This window comes from Vicugna pacos, chromosome 11 (assembly GCF_048564905.1).
Source record: "Vicugna pacos chromosome 11, VicPac4, whole genome shotgun sequence".
NCBI classification, from domain to species: domain Eukaryota; kingdom Metazoa; phylum Chordata; class Mammalia; order Artiodactyla; family Camelidae; genus Vicugna; species Vicugna pacos.
The window spans coordinates 525,320-540,805 of NC_132997.1; the positions used below are offsets into that span (position 1 = coordinate 525,320).

At 40.8% G+C, this 15,486-nt stretch overlaps 1 protein-coding gene across 1 annotated transcript in view; it reads left to right on the top strand.

Annotated features, from left to right (window-relative positions):
* The window catches only part of LOC140699570 (uncharacterized), a 40,647-nt gene extending 25,558 nt beyond the window's left edge, over nt 1–15,089 (top strand). Inside the window, exons 3-7 of the mRNA XM_072972225.1 lie at nt 8,056–8,208; nt 8,745–8,868; nt 13,661–13,754; nt 14,034–14,154; nt 14,866–15,089. Coding sequence (XP_072828326.1) covers nt 8,056–8,208; nt 8,745–8,868; nt 13,661–13,754; nt 14,034–14,128 — 466 coding nt within the window. The 3' untranslated portion in view covers nt 14,129–14,154; nt 14,866–15,089. The remainder of the gene's footprint in view (nt 1–8,055; nt 8,209–8,744; nt 8,869–13,660; nt 13,755–14,033; nt 14,155–14,865) is intronic.
* Nucleotides 15,090–15,486: the final 397 nt, after the last annotated feature.

Sequence of the window (15,486 nt, forward strand, 5' to 3'; positions counted from 1 at the left end):
TTTGTTCCTTTCTTCTTCCTTTTGTGGTTTGGTAATTTTCCTTTGTATTATCATGGAGTTTATTTAATTTTTGTGACTCCCTTGTAAATTTTTGACTTGTGGTTACCCTTTTTTGTAAATCTATTAACCTTTACCCGTTTTTATTAAACTGATAATAACATGATCTCAAACCCATCCTTCTGTTAAAAAAATTTAAAAAAGAAAGAAAAAAAGATTCTATATTTCCCTGCCTCCCTCTCCCACTCTCAGTGATTTGTATGTCTTCTTTTATAATTTCGTGTTTTCTTTATTTGTAATTCATGGGTTATCACCTTTCAAGCTGTACGTTTCTCATTTCTGTAGCATCCTGCTGCTTTTCAATTTAGAATAGCCATTTCAATATTTCTTTTAGCATGGGTTTAGTGTTGCTAAACTCCTGCAGCTTTTTTTTTTTTTTGTCTGTGAAACTCTTTATTTCTCCTTCTATCCTAAAGGGTAGCCTTGCTGGATAAAGTATCATAGGCTGCATCTTTTTTTCATTCAGGGCTTTGAATATATCTTGCCACTCCCTTCTGGCCTGTAGTGTTTGTGTAGAGAAATCAGCTGAGAGCCTTATGGGGGTTCCCTTGTAATTCACTCTTTGCTTTGCTCTTGCTGCCTTTATAATCATTTCTTTATCCTTGACTCTGGCCATCTTGGTTATGATATGTCTTGGTGTGGGTCTATTTGGGTTCTTCCTGTTTGGGACCCTCTGAGCTTCCTGTACTTGTGTATCTGATTCCTTCTTTAAGTTTGGGAAGTTTTCAGTAATGATTTCTTCAAAAACCTTTTCAATCCCCTTTGATCCTTCTTCCCCTTCTGGGACCCCTATTATGCGAAGATTGGGATGCTTTATATTATCCCATAGGTCCCTTATGCTATTATCATTATTTTTTATTTGCTTATCTTGTAGTTCTTCTGAATGGGTGCTTTCTGTTGCCCTGTCTTCTAGATCACTAATTCGTTCCTCTGCATTAACTAGTCGGCTTTGCACAGCTTTAGATCATTCCTCATCTCTGTCAATGAGTTTTCCCATTTTGCTTGGCTCTTCTTTATAGCTTCAATTTCATTTTTGACATATTTTATTTCTCTAAGCACTATCTCTTTTAATTCCTTCAGCAATTTGACCACTCCTTTTTTGAAATCTTGATCTAGTTGGCTATTGAAGTCTATTTCATTGAGCTTTCTTTCAGGGGATTCCTCTTGTTCTTTTAATTGGGAAAGGTTTCTCTGCTTCTTCATCTTGCTTATACCTCTCTGGCATTGTGGTTTATGGAGTATCAGTTCTCTATTTTGGATCTTAAGAATTTTATCTATCTAATGCCTATTTAGGACTACAACTTAGAAAAAAAAAAGAAAAAAAAAGAAAAAAGAAAATAAAGAGAAAAAAGAGAAAAAAATAAGAGAGAGAGAGAAATATTTTTAAAAGAAGGGAGAAAGAGGGTTTGAAAACATTGTATAATGAATAATAGAAGGGCGGGTTGAAGTAGAGTATTAATCGGGTGGAGACGTCCTTTTAAAACCTTTAAAAAATAAAAAAGGGGGGTGGGGAGATGAATATATGTGTTTGAAGCCTGTGTCTAATCAATAACAGGACATCAAAATCCAAGAGAAATAGAAATGAATTAAGAAGTAAAAATTAAGAGAGTAATTGAAAATAGAACAGGTAAAAACAGATTAAAAACAAAACAAAACAAAAACAAAAACCAAAAACCGAAAAACAAAAAACAAAACAAAACAAACAAAAAAAAAGGGTTGTTGTCGTTGTTCTCCTGGAGTCTGTGTGCTTTTAATGTGAAGTCCTTCTGTCTTCGTCCTGTTTTGGAAGCTCAGCTTGTTTTCATAGGCCCTCCGTTGGCGCCCTCTTCTGTGCTGCTCCCAGCACTTGTCGGCAAGCAGATCGCGCCTCCTCCTAACACGGCGTCAGATGCAGCTCTCTTTTGCTGCGGGCGGGCGGGTCACTGCCCCTCCGGATGCCGCAGTCAGATGTTGCAGACTGGACAGGCATGATGGCGGGTCGTGCCCCCTCCCAGCACCTCGGTCAGGGGTTGTGTTCCTGCCCGACAGGCGGGGGGGCCGCTCTCCCCCTGCCTGCGCCGCCGGTAGCTCCGCTGCTCTGTGCGGCTGCGTGCTCTCCACCGGTGCTCCGCCCTGGCCGGCGCTCCGAACATTGGACTTCTCTTGCAGTGTTAGAAACCAGTGAGCCGGGATTTTATAAAAGAGCTACAAGAGCACCTTAAAGCTGAAAAGTGTACTGAGTTCTCTAAGTATTATCCCCACCGCTGTATGTCAATGGGTGGTAGGAGATTTGGTACATATACGAAGGGGTGTAGTGTTTTGACTTGGGTTTGCGTGCACGCGCTGCCACTGAGCTAAGTGATCCTGAGTCAGTTCGTTCGGAGTTTTTCCCTCGTCTGTGAAATGGGGACACTCATTTCTGCTTTGTAGAATTGTGAGAATAAGAAATTATGTAAAGTGTTTAGCACAGTGTGTATGTCAAGAGGGCTCATAAACTTAACTGCTGTTTGGTGTGAAGCCATCATTTGATAGTCTTTGGCAATTACTGAGAAACAGGAAAATAAGGAAAGCTGGTTTTATGATGAAAGATATTTGAGGAAGTTCCATAGTTCCTAAACACATAATTTAGCATCAGCAGAGTCAGGACCGTTATACAGTCGCCCTGAACCAATGTTAAGCCACAGAATTTTTTGTTACTTCATATATGTTGGGGCTTAAGGGGACCCAATACTTATACACATGTTGTGTCCAGCAGCCAACTGAGAGATGACAAAGAAGAACAGGCAGGCGATAAATGTCTCCTTTATTACTGATGAAGCCACGTTCTCCATGAAATTCAGGGCTGTGGGAGAGTGAGTGTCATGACACTATGTCCCAGAATTAGAGACTCACGCAGTCCCAGGTAACTCTGGGCCACAGCGAGCATTCCCTTGAGAGGATCTGGCCCATAATGCACAGGAGTGTCTTGCCATGGAGCTGAGCATCCCAGCTGCTTCCTAATGGTGGCCAACACTGGAGGGAAAGGAAAGGTTTCATATGCCCTGCTTGTCTCCCCGGACTCACACCTCAATCTTTTAGTGTGAGGAGGGATAGCCGTGGGCCAGTGGTCAGGGGTGTGAAGGGAGAAGCAGTCTCCCATGGACCAGAGGAGTGGGGAGGAGGGATCCCCTCCCTCAGTTTAAACAGGTGGTGGCTTGAAAGAGAAGGGTGCTCCTCAAGAGTTTATAAGAGGGGAAATAAGGATTTCCTTTGGGACTCAGACTAGCCATGAAACACAGAAGATGATTAGATGGGAGACTTGTAAATCACTTTCTTATTAAATTGACATTTGTTGGGCACCAAAAATATGCTACATTCTTTTCTGAGAGTTTTACAGAAATGAATCCTTCAATCTTCACAAGTGAGTAAGAAAGATTAGATTGTTATCCCAGGTTTACAGTGTGGAAATTGAGGCACACAGAGGGTAAGTAATTTGGCCAACGTAACAGAGCTAGTAAGTGGCAGAGCTGGGGTTTAAACCCTGGCTATCTGGTTTCCAGGCTCCCAGGGATGAGCTTTGGGAGTTTAGAGGTATCTGCATCCCGGATCTCTGTACCTCTGCATCAGTTAGACCAGAAAGGACAGGGAAAGGGGAGTTATACAGGAGCTCACAGTCGTGTCTCAGCCACTGCCCATGGAGTGTGCCCCGTGATTGGCGTTAATTGTTTTCCAGGCAGTAGATCTGTTCTTATAACAGAAATTTAGTCCATTGAGTTAATCTAGAAACTCTTCCTGCTCTGCTTCTGTCCAAGCTTGCCATGTGACTGCCTGCCCGAGATTGGGCCATGGAGGAGAATCTGTACTCATGGTTGAACTCTGATATTTCAATCTCTTTTGTAGTTTCACATCTCCTGTTACATTAATAAATTAAATTTCTGGTTTTCTTGCATCAGTGTGTCATAAGTTTGGTTAATGTGAAACCAGTCCATGGGAGCCCAGGGGTGCTGACGGTATAATTTCTGAGCATGTGGCATTTCTACCCGTGCAGATGTGGCTGGACGATGTCCACCTTCCTCACTGATTTCTCCCAGCAGCAGGGTCCTCTCCCACCCCCGGATGTGAGGATGGGATCTCTCTGAGTAGGTCAGTCAGAGGCCGAGTCCACCAATCAGATGAAGTACCTGGAAGTGGGTTTAATAGAAGAAAAGGGCTTCCAGGTAGTCCGATGGGCTGTTCGAGTCCGTTTGGTGAAAAGCTGTCCACTGTCTGTGGTTGAGCTGCTTCTTTGCTGTTTAAAACTCTGTATTACATGAAGGGATTTTAAAAAGCAGAAAGGTGTGATTTCAGGTGGTACATCCGCACCGGTGACTAGTGCTGGATGACCGCCTTTGTGAGGAATAGACTGAGTCTTACAAACTTCATAAAACAGCCTTAAAAGCTCTGCATATGGGGTGCACTTCGTATGGGGTCCAGTTCATGACTGGTCGCGCTGAGAGGCCACGTAACTGATGATGGCAGAAAGGACACGGAGGCATCAAAAAGGTCTCAGTCATGTTCCGTGTTTAGAGGATGGAGCACAGTGTAATATATTTGAGCTGGTTTTTCACTGAACACTTTAGAGTATTTTCTAGGACTCCCCAATCCCCCAAGGTTCCATGCAGCTGGGTGTCCCCTCAGTGCAGCTCTGTCAGCGCTTTCCCTGGGCTGATGCGGTGTCACGGGGAGCAGGACGGTCATCGTCCCCGGCTCCTCCGAGCTCCGTCTCCTCATCCGCAGAGCCTGGTTTCTCATCCGTGTCTACTTAGTAGGGTTGCTGAGAATCACACGTGATGCTTGTCAGGTGTGATTTGTGGTTGTCTCTGTGATTGGCGTATAGTCAATATTTGATAGAAACACTTGTTTTTTATTATAATTGTGGCTCCTAGATTGCAGTGGTTTTTAGTCTGCATTTATTTTTTTATATAAATTTATTCTTATTTTTAAATAAACACTTGTATTTATTTATTTTCATGAAGGTACTGGGGATTGAAGCCAGGAACATTTGCATGTTCAACAGGTGCTCTACAACGGAGTAATACCCACCCTCCTTGTCTGCACTTTAAAATAAATATTTCAATACACAAAATATTTCTTAAACACCTTCATGGGTCCTATTTTCTGCATAGACAATTGAATACTTATGCCATCTCAATACGAATAAATGTCGTAGGGACATACCTTTCTAAATCTGTTAACGTGTTTTAGAACGATCATAGATAGTGAAAAACACGAGTCTTGGATCCACTACTTCTTAGGGTCTGCTTTGCCATCATGGGGAATTACATTCCACAGAGAAGGCTAATTGGATCTCATTGATATTTGGATGATTTTGCAATGTTCAAGGCTTTCAAAAGCTGACCGTTTTGTATTTTAAACTAACTACAAAGTTATCTTCTAGAAGTTGTAAGTCCTTAGCTTGTGAAGTGCCCAGTAATTCAGTTTGTATATGTCTGTGTCTCTGTGAACGTGTATGTGTGTGATTTCAGGAATGTAGAAATAAGTTCCATATAGCCTTCTGAAACCTTTCTCCTCCAGTTCAACGTGTAGGTATATGTTTACACAAATAAATTGATACTCTTTTGTGATTTGGCATATTGGTGGGAATAAGAGGTTCTCATAATTATTTCAGAAGGGTTGGGGACCATGAGCTTAGAAAATGAGAGGAGATAGAGGAAGGGAGGTTCTTTAAACCTTGTGCAAGATGAGAAACAGTAGCTTTTCTTCTTTCTTCTAAAGCAAACTGGCACTGAATTGTAAAATAGTAATACTCAGAATTGCTTTTCTGATCAGAGACAAGTTCCTCAGATTTTTCAAGGCAACATGAATGATGAAATGTGTTTTAGCAGTTATCTTTAAAAGTAGCTTTATTTTTCAAGTAAAAGGCTATAGCCTGTTCTTTTTTTCCAGCTGTACAAGAATTTCTCATTGATCCAGGTACGTGATCAATGTGTTTAGTTTCTTTGGGTTTTTTTTTTTTTTTTAAGTGCTTGATTCATTCTGGTGTGAATGAATGTTTAAAATTTCTGGATTTTGATCTTTAAAACTTGCTGATTTATCAAAACTGCTAAAAATCTGATGTTTGTTCCTTGTTTGGTGGGGCAACCTATTGATTTATGTTGTCTGTTATAGAGGGAAATTCTTCCTCTAGCCTGTAGATAATTAAGTGAATGGTTTGCAGTGTGCCTTAAAAATTATTTGAATGCATTGAGCATGTTTGTCCAGTGAATTTTGGATTGAGTCATAATAATGACTTTGCTTTGATTCTGTGGCTTTTGTCCTCTCCACAAGAATTTGAATTCTCTGTTGAATTTTGTATTCGTGTTCTTAACAGGGGAAGGAATTTTGCATATTTTACAGAGGTGGGTTTTCCTATCCCCTCTGAATTCCTTCTGTAATTGATACAGCGAAAATCTGTTATTGCAGTGCTTAATTATTTCATAAAAAAATTTTTGGCTTAATCAGAAACAATGACAAAGAATGATAAGAAAAAATATGAAAACCTTCCTTCCTTTGAAGAATAGAAATGAGGTGTTCAGGCTCACGCGTGCTTTGTACCTGACACACTTACTCTCATGTCATTGTGTATCATGATTCGGAGATGGAGTTGCTTCAGGTTTATAGATTTTTGTTGTAACATTTGTGTTGAATTCATTCTCTAGGCATGATGATTCCTGTTGCCTTTGTGGAAAGTGTAGATGAAGGGAAACAAATGCTTTGTTTTGTTTTCAGGAGGCCTGAGATGCTGATGAGAAAAGAGAAGAGGGTGGGCTGAGGAAAATAGTGACAGACCCTCACCTCCAGGCTGAAATTGATGAACAAAGAAATCAATTAAGTGTATCGGTATTTGACTAATAGAAGTCAGACAGCCCAGACTGTCTAGTTATGCCCAAAGGAAAGTACTGAATTCACCTGCAGAATTAGGTGCTTTTCCATGTAGAAGCAGCTTAGAGCAATCAGAAAAATCAGTCTTATGATGAGATATAAAAAGAATACAATATCTTTTATTTCTGAAAGTTTTCTACGGAAAGTTGTGTAGAGCTAAAATTAATTTTCAAGCACCAGGAGTTAATAGTTTAGGTGGTTCTGTGGGATCATTATTCAGGGATGTGTCTAGACCCTGCTGGAGTGGCCGAAGCTGGCAGGAAAAGACCCAGAGCCAGGATTTGTCATCCAAGGATGTCCTCCATAATGGTTCCATGTGGGAGCCCATGATTGGGTTAACAAATTGTAACACATCCCAGCCGACTGTCAACTTTAAGAAGAAAAAATGTGCTTAGTAACTGCTTTAAAGCAAGCACCTGTGCATCCTCACTTCTGTCTCCTTGCCATAAAAAGGAGAGACAATGCCTTGCTTACATATTTGAGGGTATAGATAGCACTCTGCTTATTGCACAGCAATGACCCAGGCCCTCAGCTATAAACGCCAGGCCTGCGTGGTGTTAGATAGTCTATTATCCCCAAAACAGGGACCAGGCTGGTCTGGTGGTCTGCTTTGTAATGAACATGTCTAAAAAATGTATCTTGTTCCCCTCACCCCATGACTTCCCTAAAGGTAAACTAAGCCTTAGTACTCATGGTGGAGTCTACAATCTCTGTCTCATCCCTTCTTTCCCCAAGTTCCTGCCTACTATCTCACAACTGTTAATGACTTTTTCCTTTGATTATACACAATAAATATGGGAGCATTTGAGAGACTCGTGGAGTTGGCTCCCTAATCCCTCTCGCTTTCTTTCCTTTTTCCGCAGTCTTGAGTAATTCATTCCTTGTCGGTAAGACTTCCGCCAGCCAGAACCCACAGTTCCAGGTGAGAAGGATGCAGGCTTTATCCCTCCTACCCGAGGGAGAGAGAGTAGATAATTGAGATATGCTCCCCTGTGGTCCCTTCCTGCCCCAGGGCCACTCCAGTTCACCTGCAGCCTTCTGGCCTCTGCTCACAGGGCCTCTGTCCCAGGATTGACTGCAGCCTTTTATTCCCTTGTCAACATTCCCTGTGCCTTTCAGAGGTTGGTCTCTTCTCTGCAATTCAACCCTGGCAGATGTGATGGTGGTCAGCGTGCTTGTGGGCAGTTACTTGGGGACTCCCAGGAGCCATGCTGATTCTCCTGAGTCATTCGGGGTTACAGAACTGTCAAGCACTGCAGGAAGGCCATTCACGTGGGTTCAACACAGCATTACATCACTTTCATTTTATTTTTGAATTTTCAGTGGAGAAATTATTTGTAGCACACTATTCCAGATTTTAGGCCGCCTGCTTTCCTCACCACCATTTCCTTGTTGGCTCTGGTGCTTGTTTTAAGAACCAGGTTTCTTCTCTGGTCATTTGTAGCAGCTGGGTTTGCCGAATCATTGAATTGCATTTGAAGCAGAATGCTTCTTTGTGATGTCAAACTGATTTTCCTTGTCATGTCTGAATATTTCGTGTACACTCAGTAACAGTTTCAAGTGAAATGCTCTTGTCCAATTTCGGTTAACTAATATTTGCTGATCTCCTGCTTTCATGCTGAGGGCAGTTTCTTCTTCCTGTAATAAATGTTAGCAATTTGCATTTACTATGGAAGGTACTAGCCCAAGGTGCTTTTGTTCTTAATAGTTTTAATACAAATCACCCATTAAAATGTACAGCGGATTTTACTCTATGCCCAGAAATGTGCATCCCAGTCAATCTTAGAACATTTTCATCCCCCCAACAGGAAACCCAGTACGCATAAGCAGACATTATCAACTTCCCCATTCTCCCCAAGCCCCAGGGAGCCACTCTTCTGTCTCTGTGGATTTGCGTGTGCTGAACATTTCATGCAAATCGAGTCACTTCATGTAAGTGGAACCGTCTATTTTGACTGACTTCTTTCACACTGAGTAACGTTTTCAATATTTGTCCACGTTGTGGCCCTGGGTCAGTACTCTATGCTTCGCTATTGCTGAATAATATTCCACTGTATGGCTGGGCCCCTCTGTTTACCCATTCATCACGTGATAGACATTTGTGTTGTTTCTGTTTTTTGGCTCTGAAAAGTAATGGAGAAAAGTAATGGTGAAAATTTCTGTAGGAGTTTTTATGTGAACATTTGTTTTCAGTTGTCTTACTTCTGTGCCCAGGAAGCAGAATTGCTGGATCATTCAGAAACCAAATATTCAATTCTCTGAGGACATGCCAGGATGTTTTCCAAAGAGGCCACGCTGTGTTACGTTCTCATGAGCAAGGGCTGCGAGCTCCGCTTCCTCTGTGTCCTCATTAATGCTTGTTAATCTGTTTTTGATTATAATCTATTGTAGTGAGTGTGAAGCGGTTTCTCCTAGTTGTTTTGACTTGATTTCCTTTAGAGCTAATGTTATTCAACATCGTTTCATTGTGCTTATTGGCCATTTGTATATTTTCCTTGAAAAATATATTTTCAGATCCTTTATTCATTTTTTAATTGAGTTGTCTTTTTATTGTTGAGCTGTGGAATTTTATTTTTGATACACAAATTCCTTATCAGACAAATGATTTGAAAAAATTTTCTCCTGAGTGTTGTTTTTTCACTTTCTGGATGGTGACTTTTGAAGCAAAGTTTTAAATTTTAATGAACTCCAATTTATGTTTTCATTTTTCCTTGTGCTTTTGGGGTAATATTAAATATCTGATGTATTTTATTTAAACTTGTATATTTAAAATAACTTAATTCTTAGACCGTTCTAGGAGATGGGTACTGTTGTTGTCCCCAGTCTATGCATCGGGGACTGAGATGCAGAGAATTTCACTGACATATCAGTGTCAAAGCTACCCAGTGCTGTGGGAATTCAGACCCTCATATTTTCCCCTAGCATCTGAGCTCTTCACCACCATGCTCCACTCTTTCCAGGAATCGTTAAAGAAAAAGTCTTTACTTTTTTGATTTCTTGTTAGATTTTTTTCTCATTGGGGACCTCATCTCCTCATTTTACTTTTGGATATCAGTGTAGATTTATTTTAGGTCTCATATATGGAGAAGCATTGCTATCAGTTAACTTCTTTATTACTCACTCTCCAGTGATGATTGTTACTAGTTGACCTAATCAAGTCATGTTTAAGTCTTTCCTGCTCATGACACTAACAGCAGAGTCATGACTTATAGAATGCTCAAAGAAGAAAGTACTTGACTGATTTTATTTTGCTACCCAATCAAATCAATCAAATAAAAACCCCAGTGTTGACACAGACTATAAGCCCTCCAGAATAGGGTCACTGTCTTCCTTGTGTTTCATTTGTTGGGTCACAGTGTCTGGATAGTGCCTTGCTGTCCAGCAGTTTTGTGAGGATACGGTGCTCGTGAATCATTTTAAGGACAGAATTTTGACAATAGACCGTTGTTTATTCCATGAGGGAAAAGGTAGTATAGAATTACTTCTCAGATCTGTTTTAAAATTAAGCTTTGAATTTTGAGAATAGTTCAAGAAACCATAAAAAGATTTTTTTCACTAATTTTAGATCTATCTTAGACACATTATGTTTACATAGCAGAGTAACTTATCAAGTAGATTTGACAAGAGGAGTGTAATATTGATTATTTGTTTTAATTGAAATATTCTACCTGGGATAAAGTAATCAGTGCCTATAAATGAAAAAATATGTTAGTATTTCTATGCAACATGGGAGCAGACTTCATATGTTTCTATATAATATGTATGACTGTGTGTTTTAATCTTTCTGTCAGTGTTTTAATAGTTTTTCAGCAATTTTGTAACTTTAGAATTCTTCTAAGAAAATCACCCCCCGATTCTAGTGCAGTTTGTACTGTGTATCCTGTCTTATGCATGGGATTCCACTGTCCCCTCAGTGAGGAATTTCCTCTCCTATTGTGTTAGTAGCAGAGTTAAAGGAACTGTGATTTCTAGGCCTTTGCTCTCCATGTGTTTGCAGTTGGCTGTCAGTCACGATTTTCCCTTTCCTGAGTTTTCATTGTTATATTAGGATTTCTGAAAATAACTATTACTATGTTGCATTGGTCTCCCTAGAAACTTGACGTCTTAGTGCTTTTCAGTTTTCAATTTATGAAAAATGCAAATGCACTCTTGTTTTTAAGTTGTCCTTTTTCACTAGATATTTGTTTATCTCTTTATTGATAAAATAATGTTTTCCCAATGAATGAATCTGTGTGCATGTTTTAAAGGATAACTTATTTTTTATTTTTCTTATTGTAACAGTAATATTCATTGTAGAGAATTTAGTAAATAAGGATAAACACAGTAATAACTCCACAATGGCCTCTAATCTCACCTGGAGGTACAGTTGTAAGGTTTGAAATTGAGAATTACAAGTCCTCTCAAATTTTTCTTTTTCAAGTACGTTTTGTTTACTGAGATCCTCGAAATTCCAAATGAATTGTAGCAGCAGATAGTCAGTTTCTGTAGAGGAGCCCGCTGGGATTGTGATCGAGACCACGTTGAATATACGAATCGCTCTGGGGAGCACTGCCATTCCAAGAGCACTGTCTTTTGATAGAGGAAAGTGTGTGGAGTGTCTGTCCTTGTATTTAGGTCTTCTTAACTTTTTTTTCAACAATGCTTTGAGTTTACAGAGTACTATTTTACTTTTTTTATCTTTGCCTTTATACTGAGGACAAGTGTGCAAGTTACCGGGATCAGAAATGTATTTGAGCCCCGCAACTTGCTGCCACCATGGATGCTGCGCTCTTGCTTCGCCCGCTGTACAATCTTGCACAGAATACGACCTCAGTAACTCTCTCTTGAATGAATGATTATATGATTGTTGGATGATGCTTGAGAGTCATTGTGATGATTTTTTCCCCCAGCCTTTCCTCAGGTCTTAACTATGCCCTTTCCCTTCCTAAACTCCAGCCTGGGTTTCAGCCTGCCTGTGGCATTGATTTTCCCTGTTTGTGGACTCTTCCTTTCACTAGTTCACGATAATGTTACATGTGGGCTGTGGAAACTTGCTAGATGTCAAGAAAGAGCAAATCCATTGTATGCTAATATTTTTAGAGTGTGTTATTTTTTATCGATTGAAATTAAATGAGGCTGCCCCCTGAGCCCTCCCATGAGCTCTTTTCGCCTTCCTACAGCTGATACTGCTCTAATTGCTGCATGTGCCCTTTCCCCAGCTTTGGTTTTGGAATTGAAAAAGTCACCATTACTGGAGCCCTCTCTTTAAAAGATAAAGAGAACATTTGCTCCTTCTCCCTGTTTGGGGACTTCGATGAGATGAGATCCCAGATAAAGAATGGAGCCCCACCTCATTCTGACCTCCGCTCTTTCCGTTCATTTCTTCACGGGAAAAGAGTACTATTCAACAGTATAAAGATTAATTGTGAGCTAATGAGATAGACAAGACAACCGATCATTTATTAAATAACCTTTCATGATAGAAACAAATGTATTATACACACAAACAGCACACAAAGCACGGTAGTACCATGGTTACATTCGTGGGACCGAGTTCGATTCCTGCTCTGGAGTGACAAGTCCTGTGTGATGGAGAACTGGTAGGTTAGCTTAGCCTCTCCAGAACTGATTTTCTGTCCTGCAGAGACGGGGCTCGCTAGGCGTCCCCCCCCGTAGAGGTGCTGTGGGGTGTAAATGACGCGCGTGGGCAGCCCGAGCACAGCTGCTCGTTCCTCGTAAGTGCAGGGTAGCATAGCTTTTGCAGTGACGGCTTTATGACCGCCCCATGTAGACTGTCAGTGCTCCGAAGGGATGCCTTGTGGTTTGGAGATGGGATTCTCACTTCTGTAAATACCCAAGTATAGTGTTATTGGGCCCTGTAGATTTGAGTCTATTCTTTAGAAAGTACATATTGTAGATATATTTTTCAAGCATGCGTGCTTTTTTTCTTTTACTATTTAAAGTTCTACCCTCTCATCTCTTGGTGTTACTTTTCATGGAATCCAGGAAACAGTCCTAAGCTACCTGCCTCTTCACACTTTTCCGTGGTGGTTTCCTTCCCTGATTAGAAGAGGGTTTTGCATAGGAAATTTTATTTGTTCCCCTTTTCTTGGAGTCTCTCTCTCTGTCTGCCCATCTCTCACCTCTCAATCTGTCCATTTCTCAACCCACTGATTCTTCTGACATGTTCCAAAACGCATTTCAGGCAGCTTACAGAAGAACAGATACTAAATAAACAGGTGAGAAAATGGAGCCAAGTTCAGACAGTGAGGCTAGGAGGCGGGCCTGTGTGAGGGTTGCAGGCGTGAGACACACGCCTCTGCCCTGTGACTTATAAGATCGACAGCAGCAGTGTGCTTCAAGCTCCCAGCAGACACAGGGAAGCAGGGTTTGTGAGAGATGCTTACTGGCTGTGAAATAAATAAGTGGCTTAGGAGAAGCTCAGCCTTTCCAGCTACTAAGGCTCAGGAGAATATTTTGAGTGTCTTCCAAAATCAGAGTATGGCATCTTTTCTTTTTTCAGAGTTCTATGTATAGTTGGTTACATTCTATACCTGGAAATTTCTCCAAAACTGCTTCCCACGTGAGTCCCATGGCTCGGGAATTGGGTGGTTCTGCTCACTGACGGGGGTTGGCCAGAAACAGAAAATGAGAGCCTCAAAGGAGCCTGGGATTTGTCAGTTATGTTTTGTCAGTGCTGTAGGGTTCAAGAAATGCTTTCACCATTTCTCTCCATCTGAGGCAGCAGTGTGATGTCTTACCAGCATCAGGAGCTCAGGGCCACAAGATGGTGGGGGTTGACTGCACTTGCGTCAAGACAGCTGAGCTAGTCACTGCAGGTGTGGTTCTTTTACATACTGCATTTCATGTTCTTTACTAGAATGTTTCAACAGGGAGTTAATTAACTGAGTTAATTAACATTTAATAAATATGATGCTTTGTTGAAAAGACAGTTATAGGCAGAATATAAGCTGTGAAGTCTTTAAAAACGGTTTCATTACTGAAATTTCATTTGGGTAGATACACAGTTTATCTTATATATGCCTCTCTTTTAAAGTAACAAAGAAACAAGACAGAAAAGGCAGAGGATGATTTCTGTTCTTCCTCTCGGCTTGCAGGTGCCCTCACCCCCAGTAGCATCAATCCAGACACCAGCACTGACACTGGCCGTGCTCAGAACTGCCTCAGGCCTGAAGACACTGCTGACAAATAGAAGGGGATCACGCCCTGTTACAGCAGGTGCTCTCACTTTGTGGGTCCTTATGTAACTGCATGGTGTTAATCAGGATCGCCCGTCCTACATTGTGTGATGCTGCTGCCTTGTCTCCTAGTTACTTGTTCCTCTAAGTATTCTTGTATTATTCTCCAATGCGTAGTACTACACACCTAAAAATGCTTTTTTTCAGATGAAAAAGAATGTGCATTTAAAATAATAAGTCTGAAAAAGTAGGCAAAAGAGGCTATCCTTGTCCCGCTATTCAAAGATAATAATTAACACGTTAACGTATATTTTCGTCAGTGTGTATCACCTCTGTCATAAAAAACCAGAGAGCACTCTGTGACTGTTTACTGTGTGGACACCTCCATTTTCCATTCGGCTTTTTATATGTTTTTCTACAATATTCTATCTCCTCTGGCATGATTTTTGATGACCAGTATAGCATTCTGTCTTGTGGAGGCATCGTCCATTTTACTTCGGACTTAAATAAACTTTTAAATTCCAAGTATACTTAACTGAAATACTGAAAAGGGAACTGTGGTGGTACAGGAAGGCCCTACCTCCCTTCCCCTTATTTCTGAAGATTAAAAGCTGTTGAAAATTTGGTATATATATTTCATGACCTTTATGCCTATGACATACATATATACACACATATGAGAATTCCATGTATACGTGTGTGTATATATGCTTTATTTAAAAATGAGACCATACTATATGTTTTTCTGCAGCTCGCTTTAATCACTCAGGTGTATATCATAGACGTCCTCCCACTCCAGACTCACACGGTCCTTTCAGATAGAGTGGAGGGGTCTCCTGATTTGCGGGTGTGGTCTCTTTCCCACGCACACCTTTGGTGAGAGAATGCTGTGGACAAGGCCCTGGACCACGGCGAAACGCCGGCTCCCTCATTGATCGCAGCTCGTCGTGATTTACCGCATCATTGTCTTGATGGTGGACAGTTAAGTTTTCTCCATTTTCCACTGTCAGAAAGGATATTTGACTGGCATCCTTCTTGCACAGACATTCCTGTGATCTTTTATGAGTATTCCTTTAGTTAAGGCTTCTGGAAATTTAGTCCCTGGATGTGACATTTGCATTCATCACAGACTCCTTTCAAGTGACTCTAGAAATTCCTTCCATAGGGGAATGAAAAGATGCACAATTACTTATGTAACGAATTCTCTATTGCTGGATATGATTTCACTTCAGTTTTTCTTCCCACCATTGTAAACAGTGCTGTGTAAATGCCCTGATGGGTACATCTTTTTGGACTAAATTTGTTTTTTCCTAAAGGAAACGATTGTTAGAAGTGGTGTTGAGTCAGTGTGTACGTACGTTTTTCAGAGTTT